The following is a 23387-nucleotide window of genomic DNA, read 5'->3' as shown; positions in this document are numbered from 1 at the left end:
GTCTCCTCCGGAACCAACTGCACGACATTGAGGGACGTTTTCAAAGGCAGTCGCGTGTTGGAAAAGGGCTATCCGGCTAACGAGGCACCGCGGTCATGCTATTTCGATGTGGCTATACGAGACCGAATGGTCAAGCTCCAATCCTTTTTCATGAAACAATTGGTAGGGACTTCTGTACCACCCCTTCAGCTTTTGTTTATGGAGCTAGGGCAGATGCCGCTACAGCTGCACTGGGCTGAATCCGTATTTCGATTCTGGAATAGCTTGGTGGAGGACACTAGTAGCGTATACCACAGCGCCTTCCGTCAGGAAATTCGTTTGGTGTTAGTAACGAATTTGCAGTTTGATGGTTGGGGATCCAAAGTCATTCGTATCCTTAACCACTTAGAGCATGACTGGGGTGAGGAGGCAGTCGGGGGAGGCATTGATATCATATCAATGATATGAGGGTTATACGTTACTCGGCTTGCAAGCTTGATGTCGAAGCGCTGATGGACACCCTTAGGACACGTGTCAACGACGACTGGGCAAACGATAGGCTGGCCGTGGACCCTAGAGTTTTCGTTACGGACGGTAGGAAGCCCGGCGTGAAGATGGGCCGTCATAAGCACTGGATGGGGCCACCGAAGCCGTACGCGGGTTATATCCCGCCGGCGCATCATCGTGCCCTAATCCGTTTTCGTTTGTGTCTCCGACCTGGCGGTTAACAGTGAGAGCAACAGGGCTAGGGAGCACCGCGTGTGCGCTGTGTGTCGTAGAAATGGAGCTATTGAGGATGAGAAACACTTCTTGGTAGAATGTCCGGCGATTGTGTCTGCGCGTCAGAAGCTCTGGGACCTCGGTGCGCCCGTCAATGCGAACATCCGTGATATCATGCAAGTTTATGATCAGCGTGGTCTTGCAAAGGCAATTTTTGAGATGTTTCGCTCCCGGCATGAGCACCTAACTACCTAACTTTCTCGGCGGTAACAGGCAATTGTGTGTCAGAGTCAAATTGCCGCTGTTCTTTCTCATAAACACCCGTTTTCTTCTTGCGTAAAACTTTCTTTTTCTGTTGTTTGTTTTGTTTGTTTCGTTTACTTTTTCTTTTTTTTCTTTTCCCTATCGACGGCGCTGTCAAAGCGGTTCATGAGCCTCCGGGTTCGTTTGGGCCGTACGAGCTCGCTGAAGCTTGTAACATCCATCCATCCATCCAGTCGCGTGGCGATGAAGATGTGCACTTGCACAACATAAGTAGTTAAACGTCGGTAACTGTATGAAAAATTTATACTACTGTGCGCACATTTTAACTTTGCTGGCTCAACATCATATGTGGACATCGTTTCATGAGATATGTCCTGCTTATCGGGTTGTACTTCATAGCTGCGAAAGCCCCTAATATTTATGGCATTGAAGGTGTCTTCTTCGCTGCCAGTGTGGACGGTGAACCATTGGATCACCTCTCTCAACCAGCTGCACCTATTCCGCCCAAGGACATGTTTGCTCTGTTTGCTGGGTATTAATTTTAGGGCTTTGCATGAAAAATTCTATTGTTATGCGCACTTGTCCTTGTCCGCATCTTTGGCTGAACATCATATGTGGACATCGTATCATGAAGCATGTCCTGCTTATCGGGTTGTAATTCATAGCTGTAAAAGCCCCTGGTATTTATGGCATTAAAGGTCTCTGCCTCGATGCAAGTGTTGATGGTGAACCATTGGATCACCTCTCTCAACCGTAAAAACGTGCATTTTATCGTCGACCGCCCCACAGTCGCATCTGTAAATGCTTGAAGCAAAGTGTTTAAACGCGGTACCCTGCTTAGACTCTTCCTGCTGTGTCATATGGCACGGTACTGCAGAAACAGTCAGGGTGTGCAGCTTTTTTGTTTCCAGTTATACTTCATTTCATCATGTACCCGCTGAATGTTTTTATACGCACTTGCATAGCCATCGCCTCGCGCCTTTATGGCATTGTGTGTTTCCGTGTCACGGCACCCTTGGGGGAACCCCCAGCCAAAATTAAGGTTACCGAACCAGCCACACGATGACGATTGCAATACAGCTCCGCGATAAGATTACGACACGGCCAGCAGGATTAGGACTGGGACCCCAGCCTCAGTATTAGGATTATGCTCCGGCCCCAGGATTAGGATTGGGCCCCCCCCGTAGGATTAGGATTGGGACCCGGCCACAGGATTAGGATTACAACCCCGCCCCCAGGATATGGATTAGATCACCACTCTGGATTAGGAATTAGGAGTGGTCCACCCCTGTTGAGAGTAGAGGATTGCTGACCGGTACCCACCCCCTGGATTAGAGGATTAGGACCACTTTGCATCCCTCTGACTGGCGTGCAGGGGGCTTTGCAGCAATCTAAACATGTGGTATCGTCTTTACTTCGGGTGTAATTACGGGTAATTACGTCGGCGCCACCTGTGTGACTGTGGCAAATCGTATCGCATTCATGGCCGCGACGACGGAGTAACGAGCAGTAAGATAGGAGAGGCAAAGGCTGGGGAAGAAGAAAAAGGAAAGCTCTAAGGAAATCTGCCAGCCCGATGGTCTGGAAACTCTTGGCAAGCCAAGCAAATAGTGGCAAGATGGCTAACATACCGTACTGCTACGAAATCTTCGCGCCACACCTTTCGTTTTGGGCCACGAAGTGTGTCACAGTGGAAAAAGCTCTATGGGGAAAATTATTTGCTTGTCGCGAAACTGTCTGGCACGAATGTGTCGTACGCCGTGTACATGGTGTAGATAAGCCAGAACTGAGTTTTTACACGCCAGAACTGAGTTTTACATATAGTTATAGCTTCCTTTAAGGGAGGAGGTGGCGGATGACAAGGTGCCATCTGAGACGGAGGGGGAGGAGAGTAGCGAGGAGGAGGATGGGGCCGCGGAGGTGGTGGCGCAGTTGGCGGAGACCCGTGCTGCAGTCAAGCGGCAGATTGTGAAGCCGGCCCGCTTCCGCTAATTGGCTTATTCCTGGGTGCTGGCAACTGGCCATGTACCTGATGTTCCGAGGCTGCGTTTCAAGTCCCCGGGTAGGCCGACGGTTTCGGGGTTTGTGTATCGGGGCGTTTGGTAAACCGCACCTGACTTTGGTGCCGCACCACCGGGCCTGTCTCCTGTTCTTCTGCGTAAACATATAGTAAACGATCTGTCCAGCAGTTTGGGAGCTTTGACGCTGTCGCTCCTTGTTGTGGCTTCCCTGGAGCCCCGCGAAATGTGTGTTCACGTAAACAAATGTGTGCCATAAAAACTGACAGCCCTCGCGAATTGGTGTAACAAAACGAAAAATTCCAGCTAAATTTTTGGGGTACCCACGAACGGTGTGGCGCGAAGAATTCGTAGCAGTACGGTATGGGACACGACGAACAATTAAAATAAATGACGGCGCGTCGGATACGCCGTATGACAGGTTTGTGCCTGCACCTGCAATTTGGTTCTGTAGTTCAACGCTCTAAGAGATGTTTGCGCATAAGAGCTTAGGTGCCAGCCCTAATTTGCCGAGTCAGTCCATTCAAGACAGGCCTAACCAGCGCCCTCGGCAGATGCGTTGGGTTTCCAGTCGATCCGGACAGTTATTCGCGATCCGGAAATTGAACGCAAATAATGGCTGCCGGGCTCTCCCGAGTTTGAATGCTGCCAGCAGGCATTGCATGATTGTGCTAGCTGTGCTGATGGACCTGCATCTTGAACCCATTGAACTGCTTCCCTTCCTGTCGACCGCTCGGTACTGACCAAACGCTTGTTATTAGACGTAGGCATAATGGCTCAAGTGGAATATACATGATTTTTCCTTGATTAACGAAGGAGTCTCTGAAGGTTTGCGGCTTTCATGTACGCGGATCTGCATTCCGACCTTCGATGGTCACGCAGGTGGCGCCGACGGTACGAAGCAGGCCGATATCACAATGGCAGCTCCAGACCTGAACGGATGTGTGGCTCCTCTGTCTGTTACTATGAGAGATTTCCAATAGCACGTCAAAGCCAGGACACGTGAGCAAGTGCACTTGCTTGCTGGTTGTCTCTTCGTGCTTGTCTCTTTGTGTTAGGAGGCTCCTTACGAGTTATATGCACTAGAGCAGCCGCCTGGGATGGCCCCTTTCCTCTGAGTAAGGTGACTCGCTTGTCAAACCAACGCTTAAGGATAGTCAACATCAGGCCCTACCTCATCGCGTTGCAACCTAGCTTACCTTAAGATGTACCTTTACGAACCAGGACAGATTGTGGACAAAGGTTTCGGGCTCGAGGTCTATCGTACGAGCTGCGGCGTCTGGCCTCGTGGCCTGGCTAGGAAAACTGACAGAGCAATCCACAGTGATACGAATGCAGGACCCAATTAAAAGGAATTCGTGATGAAAGAATGCTTCGTGAAGCAGCGGAGAACGGATTTGTCGGGCGATAATGCCAACGGAACTTGGCCTGCGAGGCCGTTGTACGGCAGGGCCCTCCCTCTTCGAATCTCCGTCCTGAAGTCAAAGCTAGAGAAACTGGATATTGTAGTGTTCTTTTTGTAAGGCATCTCAACGGTAGATGGGTACGGGATTGGTGCACTAATCAACCGACGTTCGCCTTTTGCGGCCTCAAGGCAGTAGGGCTACAGGGTACCTATATTTACAAGACCTGTCATCACATGCGTCGAAATCCAAGTTCGAACACCACGCAAGGAGGTCAGGGTGACTCGGTGGCAGGCGCTCAGAACTCGGCACTTCTGCAGAGCGGTGCACCGAATGCCACTGTGCAAATGAGCACTTACACGCCACTTGAGGGAGGTCCTAGCCGTCGGGATATTGCGGATCGAGAGTTCCAATTTCCGTGGAAGTCGCCAGCCGATGAGGAAGACTCCGTGAACGGAACGATTTCGCGCTTCCTGGAGAAGCAGAAGTCGAGGTAGGTCACTTGGTATAGCTTGATCATGCTTGCCCACTTGAATTTGCGATTGTCCGGTTCTCGGCTGTTGTGATGCCGAATTCTTGTGCATTTCTCCTGCAGCTACCGACAGAAATGGGAAACGTACAGCGTGATAGACTGGCTGGCTTTCTTTCTCCCCTGTGTGCGATGGTTGCGCACGTACAAGATTCGGGAGTATCTCTGGGTGAGTCAACCTGCGTTCCAAACCTGGGTATGCGCTGAAGGGCAATGGGTAGCATTGTTACAGAGAATGTAAGAAATACTATTTATTTTTTGGCGTCTGTTACACGACGATATGCGTGCAGGGCACCAGGGTTGTAGTTGTCCACCTAGACAGGGCGTCTTCGTTGTGATAGCGGCTTCGAACCGTGCTCGAGAGCCTGCATCTTCTCCCCTCAGCGGCGTGCTCCTTGCAGAGTTTTGGTACCGGCCCTAGAGCATTGTTGCACCATGGCACGCAATCCTTGTCATTTGAGCACACAGCGCCGCGCTAGACGCTTTGCCGCCCTGTGCTTATATTCCCCCTCCCTCACACAAAGACTTGAAGCAGCTCCTTTGCTATCAACCAGGCGCTAATACTGTAGCTTAAATCAAAATGACAGCCGCTTTCTTCTGTTCCGCGCTCTGTTCAAACCCGTCCGCAGTCCGACTTCGTTGCCGGTCTCTCTGTCGGCTTCATGGTCGTTCCGCAAGGTGAGGTGGATGCGCTGGGATGTGCAGTTGCAGCTGTAGGATCTGTTTGCAACCAGTACATGCAACAGCCCAGATGAGGTTTTGCTCGACGTCTTTCGCCTCTGACCCAGATGGGATTGTGTACGCACCATTCCGTTCGGCCCATAGCATAGGCATTTCCTGGACATAACCTTGCTTCACGTGTCTAATCTTGCGAAAACTTTCTCCCCCGTTTTCGGGAACAGGCATATCGTACGCAAACCTTGCCGGTCTGCCATCCGTGTACGGACTGTATGGCGCGTTCATTCCATGCATTACCTACGCGCTGGTGGGCAGCTCCAGGCAGCTGGCGGTCGGTCCAGTGGCAGTGACGTCGTTGCTCATAGGCAGCAACCTGAAGGAGCTCGTGGAAGGCGCAGACAAGATCACCAATCCGAACGTGCTCACGGACGAGCAGGTGCGGCTGTGCGAGTGTGCGTGTATGAGGTGCATCCGCTATTATGGCCGCATGAGAGGGGCCACACCTCCGTGACGACGCGATTTGCCGTTTAAAAAGGGTGTCGGTGCGAGTATTTGTACGATTATCGGAAATTATGGATATACGGAGCGGCAACGGTAGCAGGGGCCCCCTAGCGATTGTATTTAATTTTTCAAATGCTTGGTGTCTGTTGCTCCTGCGGCACCTTTGCATGGATGAATGTCTTTCATGCTTAGCAGTAGAAATTGCATGACGCTAAAAGAACTGGATTGCGACAGCCTGTTGGTGAGCTGCAGCTAAGGCCCCAGCTGCGTATCAGACCGGCATGTATGGACTCTTCCTTTATCAGTTCGAAGGGTACCGCGTGTATAGTACACACACAAGGCACATTACCCGCATGTCTGACCTGCAATGGAGCTGAACTGGATTGAATTGAGCTGAGCTGTGTTGGATTGGGTTGGAGACGCCTCATTGTGGGGGCTTACTGACCTCCTCGGCCTCCCCACCTTCGCCTTGGCTGCGTCGCTTCATGTGGTCCTGCAGGTGCCAATTCAGGAGCGGTACAACCACCTGGCCATTCAGTTGGCCTTGCTTGTAGCCACCCTCTACACCGCCGTCGGAGTTTTCCGCTTGGGCTTTGTGACTAACTTCCTTAGCCACTCGGTGAGCTGTTGTTGATGTTGTTACAGGGTGGTTAAGCTTCACCAGTGGCCTCCTTCCCGAGGCAATTCCCTGCTCTCCCCTGCTAGAGGGGCACCCTAAGCCATTCACCCCATCCGACTTCAGAGTGTACTCTTTGAGTTTGGCAACTCACCACCAGCATCCAACCAAATCTAGCGGATCAACGGCGCGTCAACTTAGTTCCTGGTCAGCTCGCGAGTTGATTTTATCACGTCCTACACCGTCCACAAGATGGGGGGCCACCTCCCATTTCATCACCTCTCAAACACCCCGAGAGGTCGGCAGGCGGATTTGAACCCGGACGCGCCGGGACGCGACGGGAGCAGAAGCCAGGCCTTAACTTCTGCCAGCCGCCTGCCTGTTGTTATCTCACGAAGTGTTGCTTCGCGGTTTCAGGATTGCGTACTCCACTTGTGGGTACAGCGAAACGATGGGCGAGACGAAATTATGTTGCAGATCTTTCTCTCTCTGTCTCTCTGTACCGACACGGCTTCCCAAGTCACAGGTTGCATTTAGTCTTTTGGGGGCCTGCCCCGGTCCTTGGTTTCGCTACTGCGTCCTTGTCCCCTGGTGCAGTCTGTTTTCACACTGTTTTTGAAAGCCAGGTAGATAATTGCTAGTAGTACGTAGTTCAGTACGTCTACAGCAGGCGGCCACGCAGGAACGAACCGAGAACGAGATTTCGTGATTTAAGCAACCAACAAATGAGAAGCTATTTTTTGTGCTTTAGTAACGCGCCGTGCTATGGCACCTGTGGCTTGCAGGTCATCGGAGGGTTCACATCAGGGGCTGCCATTACCATCGGTCTTTCCCAGGTATGTTTTTGGCGCGGTGGTATCGTGGTGGGCGCGGTCCTGACAGTGCCGGTGCTGGTGCTGCCTCGAGGCAGAGGTGGATGGTGCGCGGTGCGGACAAGAGGACAGAATATTAGCAGGTTTTGTTTTTTATTATGTACGAGGTACCCATGTTCGAGTGGATGGTTTGATTCCCCGCGTACCCATGTAGCGTTCGCGTAAGTCGCGGCACGGGCGTTCTTCCTAGACGGGTGTCCGTGCGGCGGTCACACGTGCGGCAGCGTGCTAGGCCGGGGTAGTTCACAGCACCCCACTGTTGCCACCCACTGCTGCCAACAGGTCAAGTACATTCTGGGTATCAGCATTCCGCGCATGGACCGGCTACAAGATCAGGCCAGAGTGTACATTAACAATTTCCACAACCTGAAGTGGCAGGTGAGGCAAGGGTGGTGAGGTGCTTCCTCCTGAGGTGCACTCCTATGCCGTGGCGGTGGGGCAGGTGGGGGGCCCCAAGCGTTGAGGTGATAAGGCACATGACATACCCCCATCATATCCCTGACGCCTGACATGCATCAGACGTGTGCTCATAAGACAGGTTCTTGTTGCTGCTATTGCCGCTGCTACTTCCACTGCTGCTGCACCAGCACTTCTGCAGTTTTCAGTAACACCTCGAAAATCTTTACCCTTGTGCAAATTGTACCTGTGTGTCCTTATCCAAATGCCCCCGACTTCGACGGCTTCCTTTCTTCCTATGCGAACTCCACTCCCCCCTTTTTGGTGTGATGGTGCTTTTGCCATTTTCCCCAACTACCCAACCATACAACCCCAACCGCACCCACGTGCGGGCAGTCGACCCCTTGCTTCTTGCATCATATGATTCCGGTCACCACCCTCCGCCGTACATTCCGCTGGCCGTACAGGAGTTCATCATGGGCAGCACGTTTCTGGTCCTTCTGGTCAGCATGAAGGAAATCGGCAAGCGCAGCAAGCGCTTCGCCTGGCTGCGGCCCCTGGGCCCCCTCACCGTCTGCATTATCGGCCTGTGCACCGTGTACATCGGCCACGTCGACACCAAGGGCATCAAGATTCTCGGCTCCATCAAGAAGGGTCTGCCCAAGCCGACCGTTGGCTGGTGGGGGCCTATGGACAAGTTTACGGACCTCATCCCCATTGCCCTCGTGGTCATGGTGGTAGATCTTCTAGAGTCGACCTCTATCGCGCGCGCCCTGGCTAACAAGAACAAGTATGAGCTCGTGCCTAATCAGGAAATTGTAGGGCTGGGTCTGGCTAACTTTGCCGGCGCCGCGTTCAACTGCTATACCACCACGGGCTCCTTCTCCCGCTCCGCAGTGAACAATGAGTCAGGTATGTACGGACACGTCCTGCAGCCGCGATTTGTGCATGTGTGACTACTTTGTATGCGCTGAGGGCATAGGGGCTCGACGGGTATGGTACGGCAGTAGTGTTGGTTATCGCGGATTCGGATTTTCAATGCCGCAGGCCTTTCAGGACATTAGGTTGTTCAAGGTAGTGAATTTCATGTTGTATCTATGATTGATATTTTTTGCTGTTTGTTATTATTACTGTTACATTATGTTGTTATTATATATTAAATTTCTGTGGAACTGCTTTTCCAAGACACCCATGGACAATATGCCCCACGGCCCCACTGGTTTCCAACAGGCGCCAAGACGGGTCTAGCTTGCTTCATCACTGCCTGGGTGGTTGGCTTTGTGCTCATCTTCCTGACGCCGGTGTTCGAGAAACTGCCCATGTGCACCCTGGGTGCCATCGTGGTCAGCAGCGTGACTGGACTTCTGGAGTACGAACAGGCCATTTACCTGTTCAAGGTACGGTGTACGGCGTGCCAAGGGAAATTTCCTCAATAGCAAATTGCATGAACGTTCCATAGTGGATGTAACGAAAATGCAGTTGGGTAGGAGAGGTGGATGACGTCGTCGGTGGATACTATACTACTTACCGGGTGCGTTTTTGCATTAACTGGTTGGTGGAGGTATCCATTCAGGGAAGGCAATCCATCTGATGATACGTAGTCGACCGAGTATCTCTGGGGCAGGAAACTATCTGGGACGACGTTGAGTGAGATGACGGCGAGTGAACGACTCTTTCACCAGAACCCAAATCCCGCACCACTCACTTCCACCCGCCTGGCAGGCCCAGACCCTTTTCTTTTCCTACGCCGAGTTCCACCACCAGCCAGCCGACGATGCTTTCCTTATCCCGGCCTCTTTCCCCCACCCTCACGCCCCCTTTCCTCCCGAATTACCCGAAGGTCAACAAGCTCGACTTCCTGGTGTGGATGGCATCCTTCCTGGGCGTGCTCTTCATCTCCATTGAGATTGGCCTGGGCATCGCCATCGGCCTGGCGCTGCTGATCGTGATTTACGAGAGCGCCTTTCCGCACACCGCGCAGCTGGGTCGCATCCCTGGGTCCTCCGTTTACCGCAACGTGAAGCAGTACCCCAACGCTCAGCTCTTCCCGGGCATCCTGATTTGCCGTATCGACGCGCCCGTCTACTTTGCCAACATCCAGTGGATTAAGGACCGGCTGCGCGCGTATGAGGAGCGGCATCGGGAGTGGAGCTCCGACCGACACGGTAAGAGCCGGGTGCCGCATGAAAAGAGTGATACGAGGCTGGTGCCGTCGTATTTGATGATTAGCTCATACTCTATACTGTATTGCGTCGGGTGTCTATGTGGATGTGGAGGGCCATAGGAAGGAGAAACCCTCGGCCGACAGCAAGTCGGTTCAGTCGGCCAGAGAGCGTCAGTGAAGGGGAACAGGGGACAGAGGTTAGGAGGAACAAAAATGAAACTGGTGTTCAGGAATGAAACAAACTCGTTGAGCTGGGAGCGTTTTTGGTGCCACGTGCTATTCTCCCACTTGCTGTCCCTTGCCTGGAATCTCCAACAGATTTGCATGCATCACACGGCCGTTCATAGTGGCAATGCATCTCGTCTGGTGGCTCCTCCTCGACTGATTACTAAATTACTCGCACTACTGGCCTTGCTGGCAACCCCGCATTCATTACACCAGGCGTGAAGCTAGAGTACGCCGTCCTGGACTTCTCCCCGGTAACTCATCTGGACGCCACCGGCATTCACGGTCTGGAGCAGCTCATCGAGCAGTTTGCCAACAACGGAACTCAGCTGGTGATCTGCAACCCCAGCGTCAAGGTTGTCAAGTCCATGGAGACAGCGGGCCTGCCCGATATGCTGGGTCGCGACTACATCTTCGTGACTGTGCACGACGCGGTTACGTTTTGCTCGAGGCAGCTGGCTGAGCGCGGCGTCTCAGCGCTGGCGGCCGAGGCGACGGACGTCTCAGCGTCGGACGACTGAGCACGCGGCGTGCTGGGCGTCTGTCGTCACATCTGTCGTGCCGCGTGTATGCGCGCGCGCGTGTGCGTCTGTGTGCTGCATGGTCGTCGGGGTTGCAAGTTCCAGATCCCGTATCAGGCTTACATCCTGGCTGTACGAGTCATGGAGGAGGGGCTGACTGGTTAAGGAGTTACATGGATTGGCCATCAGAGCCTCTTGCTGTCTCGAAACCAACGGCAGTCAGTTCGGGACATCGTAGCGTGCTGGGGACCGTCGCGGCTTATGATTTAAATCGGCCAGCTCGCTGCTTGTGCTTGGGCACGGTTTATCATGTCGGGGTGCATGCGCAATGTTGTGGTTTCGCACCGCAGGGCTCCGTGAAACCTTAATATGGATGACGAGCTGACAGCAGCGATGCAACATGAGGATGGGTTGCTGTTGTTGCTTTTGACTGCTTTTGCATCCCGTGACCTGGTCAGTGTGGATCTATATATCTAGGGGGGTTAGCTAGGAGAAATGTGTGATGCTTACTTGTCAGGGCACACGAGCTGCGGTCTCTGGGAATAAACCTGCGGCCGGAGAAGTGCAGCACGAATTCATGGGTGGAATCAAGCGATGGCGGTAGCTTGAATGTTGATCCACACACCACACGTACGTTCACACACTAAAGGATTTTAACACCTCCTAAAGCCGAACTGTCGGACAGGGCTGCGGCTGTTTGCTGCGGCTGGTACTGAGAATGGGCTCTACTTTGGTAGTGCCTGGTATAGAAAGGCATGCACAACAAGTACGGTGTTATGGGCCGTGCTGAGGGAGGATGCGCAGTGTTTTGTGAAGGGGGAATCGCCGTGTACCCGTAATGCGTCGGACTTAAACCAGCCGTTTGTGGTGGGTTTTATGCTACCTCCGTCGGCAACAGGTCATCAGGTGTCACGACAGATTTCTACACAGAGCTGCAATGGAGCCCAGGTGAAGCTCTGAAGTGCTGACGACCTGGGGCTATTGGCAGGGGTATCAATTTATGCTGTAGTACAGATGTATGTCGGGTTTTTAGGTGCCGCTAGCGAGTGTGGTGCTTTGTAGTTGCTGACCCTAGATTTAACTAGGCAACGCGGCGGGCAGCTTTGTTGTTTTGTTTGTTCGTCTGTCACTGTGCGCGCACACGCATACGGATGTATGGATCTCCGAACCAATCAACTTGTCGGAGCTATTTTGGCTGATGTCATAGTGAACAGATTTCCATTCGTCACGCATGTGTGTCCTCATACATGACGTTTGCGTGTACGCAACTACGCATTGGGCACGTTAGCTCTCAAGGCGTCATCGCCTGAGTGATCTACACACGCCATGCCTGATCGGCGTCGCTCGGGGATGTGAATACGCAAGGCTGGGCGGGGCTTTGGCCACCGTCGGCTTCCTGAGTTTCCAGGTTGCTGAAGTTGGTTAGCCGTGCGTATCCGTGCGTGGGGCGTTAATTAGCGTTCTTCCCAGCGTGGCTATGAATTCGGGTGTGTGGTGTTTTGCTTGATGCTATTTGTATTTGTCTGGTTACCTTGTGGCTTAATAAGCTCGAATGCCATGATATGGATGGCTGTGACCGGGACCTGTTTTGTTGGTGATGTTTTTCAGTATTGAGGAGCGGTGAAGTAGTATTAAACCTTTGCGCACATCGTAGCCATGGCCGTGACGTGTGCACGGTATGGATGCAACAGAGCCGAGTTGAGGCGTGCCTCGACAATTTGTGGGATCATACTATGTAAAGTATGCATGTGTTGCATAGGTTGAGAAGAAACAGCAGCTGAAATGCTGTGGTGACTTGTAACGCATGCAAGTCATATTTCTTATAAATCACTTCTGAATCATGCGTTCCATATATAATATTGCGCCTTAGCACCGCCGTAGGTACGTCTAGGTGCACCCATGAGTGGGGTTCGTCTAGAAGGAACCACCAGAGGAAGCTGCTGGACCGTCTATTGTGGCAGATACCACACATCAGGTCCATGCATGGTACCGCACCACCAGAGGAATTCCACTTCATCGTACCACATTCTATACGCCCTGTCGTTCAGGGTTAAATCTGTTACCATGCTTCTGCCCCTTCCAGTACACCACAGTCCAAAGGATAGACGGGAACCAGAAAAGAACGTTTGCTCAGCCGTACGTCACCGGTATGCTCGACACATTCACTTTCACGTTACCCACGCTACCTCCTGCATATACAGGCTCCTGCTATGGCGCATAGCACAGCAAGAATGTCGTAGCCCCCTCCCTACCTCAAGGACCTCCGTACCACCGAGTACCACAACCTATCGCTACCCAAGCTTGCCCCGTTCTACCCGGTTCATCCTCCCGGACCAACTCGCCGCCCACATCAGCTTATTGGATGCATATCAGTACGCTAACTATGTCGTACACACCCTGCACGTAATCCCGCATGACCACCGTACTCCCTGACAAGGCGGGCGGGCTCACACATCCACACATCCACACATCCAGCCGTAAAACCCAAGCTGGTTAGAAACCTGCACACAACACCCAGCCCCGCAACCGCCTGACAGCTACGACACAGCTAAAAACCTACGTGCACCATCTACTACGCAACAAGGAACCCAAACGGAAGCAACGACCTACACGCCGAGTCAGTTTGAGCAGAATGGTGCACAAGTACGTATTGTGGTATCAAGTATCAATCCACTTATAGCATCATCCACTGCATATACGACGACGATAACGCTCGGGACGATTATCGCAGCACCGCTCTCCAGCTCGGCAAGTTTCAGCACCACCCGCACATGGAGTATTAGTCCTGGACTAACAGGACACTGATGCACAGTGCTATATATGTACATGAGGTGCTAGAACATAAATGCGAAAAAAGTTATGAATGAATTAAAAACAGCTAAGAAAGGGCCGTTATTGTTTGGCACACGCCCCAACGTGATCGGCACAGCGAACATGGGCTTCATTTTTGAGCTCGGCCTATTGCACCTATCGCGACCGGGATCACGGGCGCTGGAGCCGCAAGCTGTCGCTGCACCAAACTTTGGGCCTGTGCTGACGTCAGCTTGCGATACAGCTTCAGGGAAATGTCGTGCTTGGAAGGGAGCGTGTCGGGCTCTACAGCACCGATCGGGTCGTCAAAGCATGCAACTACGAAGTCGTAGTAGAAGGTGATCGTGGGCAGGATCACGTCAGGTCCTGCTGTCAGGTCCGCGTTGAACATTTTGGGATGCATGGATAGGTCAGAAAAAAGGAAGCAGCATGCACGTGAGATACAGCACTGGGATACAGCTCAGCCATGCGATCAGCAACGAACGATTGATCAAAGAAAACTTGGGTTGACGAGGTATTGTCCGGAGCTCTGTGACGATAGCAGTACGACAGCTGTGGCGATTAACTGTTTTACAGAGACCGAGAATGGACCAGTTGCATATATGTGCAGGTAACTGAAGCCGGTGTAGAGGCCGTAGGGGCGCACGGAAGCGAGTTCATGCCATCAAAAACGAGCATCAGAAACTATCACGCGCGCTTTGCTTGCACGTGATCTTCATGTCTCAGCGCTGCCTTCGTATCCGGACGTGTCGGACGTCTGTGAATGTGAGTGGGAACCGCCGCGGGCATGGTGCGGTGGTGCAGTGCCAGGACGGCTCGTCACGAGCCGGGGAAGTCCTGATCTTCTTTCCCCGCTCCCGGAGTCTTGCATGCTCAGTAACCCTAGAGAGCACCCAGTCCTAGCAGGACAGCGTTAATGTATAGTCCATGCAGGACAGCGTTCAGCGGTTTACCAATCAAGCCGGCGTGTGCGCCACCCGCTCACCTATGAAGACGCCCTCGCAGCCCAAGTCCTTCAGCGTGGTTGCGTCCGAGAAGCGCGCCAGGGAATTCTCCGGATGCACCTGTCGCAGCGAAGGCGGCCCGGATACCCGCGCCCGGAGGTGGAATGGGGAATGAATCATCAGCAGCACGTATGTAATACTAGTTTGCTACCTTTCAGCGGAAGGGGAAGCCCCCCACATGTTGGGAAGATGCACCCGTGCGAGCCATCCGAACTCGTGTTGTGTGCACGGCAGGCGTCACCCGCCTCACCAGCAGGACGCCCGGCAGCGGGGAACATGGGACGTCCCCGTCAAAAATTAAAACAGCATGCTTACCACGCCCTTGAACAACGTGAGGTGCGGTAGGCTGCCGCCGTGTCGCTTGACGATGGCCTCCTTAATGGCAGACAGAGTCAAGTCCGTTGGAACTGCCGGCCATTCAAAGTTGAGGTGTGGCAGCGCTGTGCAGCAAATCCTGAACACATTGAGAGACGCACATGTGCAAAGCTGGGCTAAGAAGTTTCGGTTGTGAACGAAGTTGCTAACATGCCAAACGGGCCACGTACTTGCATTTGACGAATAGGTGCGGTTTCACGCCAAGCTCATAAACATTTGGTGGATTGTAATTAAACGGTGGCATAGAAATCGTTGACTTCTTCCTAATCATCTTCTTCTTTTTGGGCGCCATATTTGCCGGTTTCTCAGGTAGAACTTGTAAGGCTTCAAAGCGGCACTGACATCCGAATGAGTAAAAGCAAAAGATATAATCTAAAGAAACCCAACGTATAGCCGGTACGACAAGGCAGTAAACTTAACCCTGAGGTTAGAGATAAAAAAAGGTGTTATTTCATGGCAGGATTCACCAAGGTGCCATGTTCCAAGCGCACCGTCTTCTACAGCGTCAAAACCCAAACTGGTCCGCGGCAACGTTGGCCAATGCCGACTGCATAGCAAAGAGACGACAGGTCTGGATGATGCGTATTTCAATGTTCCGTGCACACGTATGTTGTCAATTGACTCGCTTCTGCTTCTCAGCTGTTTCTCCCCTTTCGCTGTTGCCATCTTGCCTACTTCTGCGCTCACCCGTACCCACATATATGCCATTTTTTGTGGCCCCGTCAGCGACTGTCTGTTCTAGGAACAGTCGGGGCTGTAGAGGACAGCGATGATGCTTCGTACATCGCAACCTGCATGAGCTGTCTATGATGGCAGCATCTACATCATGTTGCAGCACCTTCGATGTAGGCCAAGTCATTCAGTCTGGCAGCAGCTTCATGGACGGGCAAGGCCAGGGCTGTCTGCACTGCTATCCCTATGCACTTTGGGTAGTAAGAGAGCTTTGCAAGCAAGGCATTGGGAAACTTGGGCGCGATTGCCCGTTCCAGCCATCTTGAACTTGAAAGCCTGTCGGGGGGCGCAAAAGCATGAGGCGAACCGTGGGCCGCTATGAGTCCTGAACGCACAACAATGTAACGCGAAGCAAATCAAGTTGCCTTGTGCGTAGTGCAACATTGGCATTCAGTTTTTTTGTTTACCTGCACCTTTACTGTTTAAACGACCAGTCGTCCAATTCACAGGTTGACACATAGCGAGCCCAGAGAATGTACATACACACCAAGCTTTAGCTGATATATTATTGAACTAGTTGAATCTATGGATCGGGCCTATGGTAAGCTCTTGAAGCCTCTTTCTATGAGCGCCCATGACGCCGTCAGGGCCGCTCCCTAGCTTTTCCGGCCTACCTTTATCGCTAAAGATACAGCTCCAAAGGCGATGTGCATGTGGAGCCGTTTTGTGTTCGCCATGGCGTTCACGCCCCAAGCTAGGCCTTGGCAATTCGCATTGCAGCCATTCGCAGCCCCGTCGGCCCCTTTGCCCTGTGGACCTCATCTTCCGGGGCGGCCGGACGCACTCCGCAGCGCAGCAAATTAGGACGACAGCATCAGTCCAAGATAGCCACGCTCCTCGTCCCGATGGTCCCGGTAGCCGCAGAGGTCCATCTGGCCCCGGCCCAAATCCCCCGACAAAATCTGTGCATGGCGTACCTCCTCCTCCTTCTGAGCAGCGGCCATGGCAGGGATCGCCGCGTCAGACACAACCATTTAAGACATCTCAGTCTCGGATATGGCAGCAGCCGCGCACGTCGGGCCAGTCTGCAGGCCAAGGAGCGTCACAATCCCATTACGGCAGCAGCAGCAGCATTAGTGGCAGGAGTTCTGATCTGGGTCAGCTGGATATCCGAGCTGGCCGCTTGGAAGGCAGTGCGGCTGCGGCTAAGATACGCAGCGGCTTGGTTGGGGACACAGACGGGAGCGCAGCTGCCGTGGGGGCCGGGGATGATCATGCAGGTGGCGCGGTTGTGGCCGGCGATGATCGAAGCAGCAGCACCAGCAGTGATGGTAGCAGGATTAAGGCGGCTCGCAGTTCGGCTGGGGTTCCTGACGCCACCGCCGGTACGGCAGCAGCTGCGGGCGCACCGCCGCCGCCGCCGTCGCCGTCGTCGATTCCATTGCCAAAGCAGCCATTGCTATCACCGCTTACGTCAGCTGCAGCGTCGCCGCTAATCAGGCCGCCGCAGCCGCCGCAGCAGCGGCAGCGGCGGTCGCGTCGGCCCATCCGCAGCCGCCGCATGGTGCCGTACCCCAACGGCGCTGCTTCTCTGGCTGTCGGGGCTGTCGCGAGCGAGGACCTTGGCGAGTACGACAACGGAGAAAATGACGTTGAGGAGGGCCTTATGGATTTGCTGTGGTCACCTGATAGGCGACGTATTGCGGCTGAGATCTTTCGGGTGGAGGAGGAAGCGGCGGCGGCATGCGGCGGAGTTGGTGGCGGCGGCGGCGGCGGCGGCGGCGGCGCAGTTCGAGTAATGGAGGGAGAAGCGTCGGTGGCGGTGGCGGCGGAGCTGTCGGCGGCAGCGTCAGCTGGTGTGGTGGACGACGCAGTTGTGGCGGCGGCTCCTGCGCCATCCGATGCAGCGGAGGTAGGTAGTCGTACTTGGAATGAGCCCCCCCACATATAGCACGATACAGCTCGGCCTGGTTCAGGGTGCAAAGTGGCATTCTTGTGTCGTACAGTTCGCACGTTTGGGATGGTCACATCATCTCTCACACTAAACCCCCACACTCCCCTACCTCCCCCCGTGTCACCCTCGTGATGGCTCCGGAACCCCGCGTCCTGTGCGACAGACAGCCCGCCGGGGCGGCGGCGGAAGCGGCAGCAGCGGCGGCGGCGGCGGCGGCGGGTCCTTCAGAAATAAGGCCCAACTTCTGGCGCCGCTCTTCCAGCGGCGGCGCGCAAGAAATCCCGTCACACTCGCGCGGCTCGAGGGCATGAGTGTGTCGTACACCAACGCCGCGGCACTGGCAGGGGCGCCGGCGCGGGGAGGGCCGTCGGCGGCCGGAGGCCGCAGCGACAGTAATGGCGGCGGCGGAGGCTTGCAGTACCGGTACGGAATCGGCGCAAGGGGCCAGATAATAGACCTGGTACGGCAGGCACGTGTGCTGGCGTCGAACGAGGTTCCGGAGCGAGTACGGCGGCGCATCTTGGCCGCGGCGGGGGATGCCGACGGCGCCGCGGCAGTAGGCCGACGTGCCGTCGCCGTCAAGGGTACCTCTTTCCAAACCAAAGCTCACGCCGCCGCCGCCGACGACGACGACGACGACGACGACGACGCAGAAGTTCGTCTTCTCAACAGCGGCGGTATTCCCGCTGGCAGCCTCGACAGTGATGACGATTACAGTGACGGCGGCAGCGAATGGGATTTGGATGGTGAAACCGCAGCGGCAGCGGCTTTGGAGGATGATGGCCGCGCCGCCGGCCGGCGAGATCAGGATCTAGATCTAGATCTGGACGATGCTGATCTGCGGCAAGCTGAGGCGGAGGCGGCGCGGCAGCTCGCCCGGCTGGTGGGGATCTCCCCTTCCAGTCTGGCCGCACGTGCGGCAGCGCTGAGCGGGGGTAGTTCGTTAGGGGGGCCGACGGCGAGGGACCGGGAAACGCGTGGGGCTGCTGGGGGCCCCCCGGGGCGAGGGCGAGGGCGGGGGGCCCAGGAAGAGGAGGAGTCGGCGGAGGCGATGTTTCTTAGAGCCATGGAAGAGTACGGCGATGACGACGATGACGACGGCGTGGACAGTGACGACGATGAGTACGACATCGGCGATGAAGATGACGACGTGGGTTTGCTTGGGGATTATTTTGGCGGGGAGGAGGGGGAGGAGGGGGTTGGTGGGGGCCGGGGGGTAGTGGCCACCGAGGGTGAACCGGCGGGGCGCGTGGGGATGGAGGGGCTCGCGGGAGGGCGTGGGGGGTTTTCGCTGGGTAGCAAGCCACGCGGTGCGGTGGGATACAGAGGAGACGTGGAGGAGGGAGACGAGCGTGCAGTGTACGGCACGTACGACGATAGCGGCGGCGGCAGTAGCGACGGCAGCAGCGGCAGCAGGCGGCTCGTCACCGAGAAGCAACAGCAGCAGCGAAAGCAGCAACGGCAGCTATATGAAGGAATGGGCAGTGATAAGGGTGTTGATGGTTCTGGTGACAACCTGAACGATTATGGCGTTGTAGACGATGGGGGTGATGGTCTTGGTGACGAGGATGTCGAGTACGACGAGGACGTCGAGTACGACAGCGATGTGGAAGCCCGCCTGGATGACCTGTTGTCGTTTGGAGAGGAGCGGTATAAGGCCCAGAAGGAGGCGGCGGAGGCGGCGGCTGTCACGGCGCCGTTGGGGAGCAGTCGTGGTGGAGCCGGTGCTGGAAGTGGCGGTGGAGGTGGAGGTGGAAGTGGCGGTAGGAGCAGCAGCAGGGCTCCTGGCGCATTTGCAGGACGAGCAGCCGGCGACGCGGCCGCGGCGAGGGGCGCGGCGGCGGCGGTTTCCTCCTCTCGCCGTTCCGCCGGCGACGGCAGCGGCAACGTGGGAAGGTCAGGTGCAGCCGGCAGGAGTACGGCCGTGGCAAGTGGCGAGACGGCCGCGGCGCCGTCGCCGCTGACGCCGCCCGATTTCGCTGCTTCCTCACACCCGTCGCAGCTCGGGAGCAGTCGGACAGATCGCCAACAGCAACAGAAACGGCAGCAGAAGGCCCTGTCGCATATCAAAGGCGGTTATTTGGCTCCAGTACCCGACGGTTGGCAGTTGTACGGTGGCGGCTCGTCGCCAGCGCAAGCGGAGTTTAGGACAGTTGAGTCAGCAGCAGCAGCAGCAGCAGCAGCGGCTGCGGCGGCCGCCGCCGGCACTGTCCCAGCGGCTGCTGCTGCTCCACGGCGCTTGGTCCTACGTGCGTTTCTGTACTGCATCGGCCAGGACGAGGTGTACGACGCGCTCTGGCGTACGGATCTGATGGATCGACTGGAGTTCGTCACTCGGATGCGCGATGCGGATGTCGTACTGCATCGGTGAGTGTTGTCGTACGGGTAGTCAGTGTTTTTTTTAAGTAATATATTCCTGATAAGGAATAAAGAGGCCATTTTGGCCTTCGGTAAAAGGGAATGAATTGAGGCCGATCCGTACAATTTCATTCCTCCAGCCAAAAACGTCCATTGCTGCCAGATTGCTCCGTAGTGTGCAGAACTTAGTATTATCGATCATAGAATAGATATGAGGGGCCGTAAGAAGGTCAAGCCCGTGAGTCAACGCGGCATAGCAGAATGTATGACCGGTCCTTACATAGCCAAACACGCAAAAGGCAACGACTTGAACGCCGAACAAACACCAAAACAGCAAGATAAGCCTGAAATTTTTTCCTGATAAAGGCGTTTGGGACGGCGGTGCTGTTGTCGGTAATGCATCGGCAATGGTGTTGCTGCCAGCGGCGACCGATGACACGGGCGCCATTACCCCTGCCTTCCATGGCGGTTGTGATCAGCATAAGCGCAAGCTGTCACCCAATCAGCTCGACAACAACGAATGCGGCGAGGCGCCCAACCCGAGCGCTCGCAGTGCCAAGCGGGCTCAGACACAGCGCATCCGCAAGGGCCAGAGAGACGGTATGTATGTATGGCGGGACAAGCAGAAAGGGAATCCCCACAGATGGCAGATTGCCTGGGCCGCCAGGTATCCCTGGGCCCAGCCTGTGCATGCTGACGTGGACGCCGGAGAAGTGCACGACCAAGTGCGCTGCGTCCCCGGCACGTTGATGAAGAAGAGCGACTACCTGGTCATGTGCCGGGCGGCTACCCAGCGCCCCACACTTAAGGAATACATTACGGCGACGCTAGCAACTTTGTTACTTAGGTTGGAATAAATTGAGACCCCCCTAAATGAAAAAAAATCACTGCGGGTAGTGGGGGTGTTGGGGAAAGGAAATTCAGGTTTGTGGCGTGTTCAACGGAGTGTAGTGGGCAGTAGTCATGCCGGTATGTCTCCCTAAGACGCTAGGCCGCTGCTGCTGTGTTTTCCTTCACATCATATGTACGACGACCATTTGAAGAACGTCTTTTTCCTTTTCCTGGAATTGAAACCCTCGAAACCCTCGAAAAGTTTGATGTTTCATTTTTTGATACATCGAATGATATAAAACGTTTCCACTTATTCCCCCATCTCGCATCTCGACACCCCGCCGTGTGCTGTTGCCCGATCCGCTAACACCCCGTCCTGTGATGTTGCCGTTATCCTCCCTAACCGCCTTTCTGTCAATAACAAGGCCTGCAACACCCGTGCTTATACTTTTGTGTACGAAATGTACCGTACGGTCTGCTTGGCGTTTGTACGGCAGGTCACCGTCCCCCGGCGAGCGGCAGTTTGCGCTGGAGGAGCTGCGCACGGGCGCGAAGCGAGCGCGCATCCCGTTTGTATCTGTACGGCAGTCTTCGGAGCAGGAGCTGAAACCCGCACTGGAGCGCGTCTTCAGGTAGATCCCTTTTGGTTTTGGGAGAATGAGGGAGTGAGAGAAGCGCTACTGGGGAATTCGTTCTTAGGGGGTAATACGCGCGCTCGCAAGCGCGTCAGGACCATGATGTGGATTTAGGGTGGGGATTGTCGTACGGGATTGTGTGTGTTAAGGGACGTCAGGGTTTCGGTCTCGGCGATATCACACGCACCTTGCACAGGTTACTGTAAATAGTACGGCGCGCCGTACACATGCTTGACACTTTGAATAAATAACTAGCTGGCTATCCAGCTATCCAGCTGTTTTGTTGTTGTTCGGAGTGAGGATTTGAACATTAAAGGGGGGGGTCGCAATGCGGGGTGGGGAGGGGGCCCAGCGCACGACGTCCTGTGACGAGTCGTTTCAGGCCGGAAAAAACGAGGGCGCGTAAGGGCCCCTGGAGTTGACTTTCCGGCCGTACCCCTGCCACTACTCGCTCTGCACAGGCGATTTGACGAGATGTACGACAAGGTGCTTTCCTCCGGGTCGAGCACGTCGACGGGCGGCCGCTGACAGACGAACTGACAAACGAACTAACGAACTCATCAAAGGCTTTGGACCGTTAGTTAGTTAACTAACCGGTGGCGGAGAGCAACAAAAAGCATAGTCGGGAAGTGCCATACCTAGGAGGGGAGGGCGGAGGGTAGGAGGGAAGGGGAAAGGGAGGGAAGGGAGGGGAAGGTGTTTTGAGAGGGTTTGGCGCAGGCGGTGTCTTAAGCGAATGGGTTGCGGTTAGTAAGCGTTGCTCTGTCGGTTTCTGTTGTTGTTGTTATTAATGTTGCTGTTATCAACGTTGTTGTTGATGGGGTGTTACACTGTGGGCGGCTCGTCCCGAGAAAGGACGAGCACCGGGGGCCCTGACCGGGGGCCGAAACACAGCGCAGGGGCGGGCGCGCGGCTCTACGTCCGCCTGTTCCTCCGCGCGCGCCTCATTCCCTCACTCACACCAACCGGGACACTCTCCCAGCCCCTGGCTAGACAACACAGCGGCGCAGAAGATTGCGAACCCTAAGTGAGAGCCGCACGAGAGGCGCCACACCACCTCCGGGAACCCTAAACAGGCTATCTGCCCCCGCTTCGCCTGGCCAGCCTAATCACGTGCTCTATCCCCTCTAGACCACCAAAACAAGAACAAGCAGAAAACACCACCGGGGGCAGGGGCTCTACTCAGGGGGCTCCACTACACACTCACAAACCGAGGGAGGACCTACACCGGCAAGATATGGTCCCTCAGAAGACTCTCCTAGTCAAGGACACCCACTCAGCCAGCAAGGCAAGAGGAACACGGAGGACCACGGGCCTGAGACGCCGCACTACAAAAGCTGAGACGCAGTTGCACAAAGAAGACAAACACAACGCGGGCACTCGCACACTGGTCCTCTAAGGCCAGCTGTTCAAGTACCACAAGCAACGCACACCTCCCGAGGGCGGCCACCACTATCTCACCGGTCCACTCACAACCGAGGCAAAAAACTGTTGCTGTTGTTGAGGCATGGGACTATTCCATTTAAAGAGCGGAAGCACCGGAAACGAAGGAGGGGGCCGGGGGGGGAGAATGTGGGTTTTAGTGTGCATGCGGTGTACGAATGTCGGTGTGTGTGTGGTGTGTGCGCATCGATGTCTGTATGTATGGCTGTGCTCTGTACCTGGCGGCTATCGCAAAGGGTTGACACGAGCAATTGTTCATCCGTACATGCAGCTCCCTCGTAAGCCACAGACACTTGCCACACCTACACCACACACACCTACATGCACACACACACATACATACACTAACAGAATGGCTAATAACTAGGGATAGACGGGGGTACGGCGACCCAGGTGCGGGTTGCTCAGCTTGCTACTG

The 23387-nt window shown here is 54.9% G+C and overlaps 3 protein-coding genes across 3 annotated transcripts; 2 read left to right on the top strand and 1 right to left on the bottom strand.

Annotated features, from left to right (window-relative positions):
* The first annotated feature begins 5013 nt into the window (after positions 1–5013).
* Positions 5014–12699, top strand: VOLCADRAFT_79619 (uncharacterized protein). Its single transcript, XM_002947417.1, has 10 exons — positions 5014–5082; positions 5543–5591; positions 5816–5976; positions 6592–6711; positions 7494–7544; positions 7863–7958; positions 8444–8888; positions 9207–9373; positions 9817–10141; positions 10582–12699. The coding sequence occupies exons 2-10, from the start codon at positions 5576–5578 to the stop codon at positions 10884–10886; spliced, it is 1686 nt and encodes a 561-aa protein (XP_002947463.1). The 5' UTR covers positions 5014–5082; positions 5543–5575; the 3' UTR covers positions 10887–12699.
* A 981-nt stretch (positions 12700–13680) lies between these two features.
* VOLCADRAFT_103419 (uncharacterized protein) lies at positions 13681–15406 on the bottom strand. Its single transcript, XM_002947282.1, has 4 exons — positions 15247–15406; positions 15017–15155; positions 14683–14761; positions 13681–14063 (listed from the first exon to the last, which is right to left on the bottom strand). The coding sequence occupies exons 1-4, from the start codon at positions 15366–15368 to the stop codon at positions 13828–13830; spliced, it is 576 nt and encodes a 191-aa protein (XP_002947328.1). The 5' UTR covers positions 15369–15406; the 3' UTR covers positions 13681–13827.
* Positions 15407–16333: 927 nt separating this feature from the next.
* On the top strand, positions 16334–22054 carry VOLCADRAFT_87600 (uncharacterized protein; the record flags this gene model as incomplete). Its single annotated transcript, XM_002947416.1, has 6 exons — positions 16334–16349; positions 16600–17660; positions 17866–19012; positions 19241–20069; positions 21389–21523; positions 21988–22054. The coding sequence occupies 6 exons, from the start codon at positions 16334–16336 to the stop codon at positions 22052–22054; spliced, it is 3255 nt and encodes a 1084-aa protein (XP_002947462.1).
* Positions 22055–23387: the final 1333 nt, after the last annotated feature.

The sequence above is a fragment of the Volvox carteri genome (assembly GCF_000143455.1).
Source record: "Volvox carteri f. nagariensis unplaced genomic scaffold VOLCAscaffold_6, whole genome shotgun sequence".
Lineage (NCBI taxonomy): Eukaryota > Viridiplantae > Chlorophyta > Chlorophyceae > Chlamydomonadales > Volvocaceae > Volvox > Volvox carteri.
The sequence above is the reverse complement of the archived record's forward strand: the minus strand, read 5'-3'. Positions and strand labels throughout refer to the sequence as shown.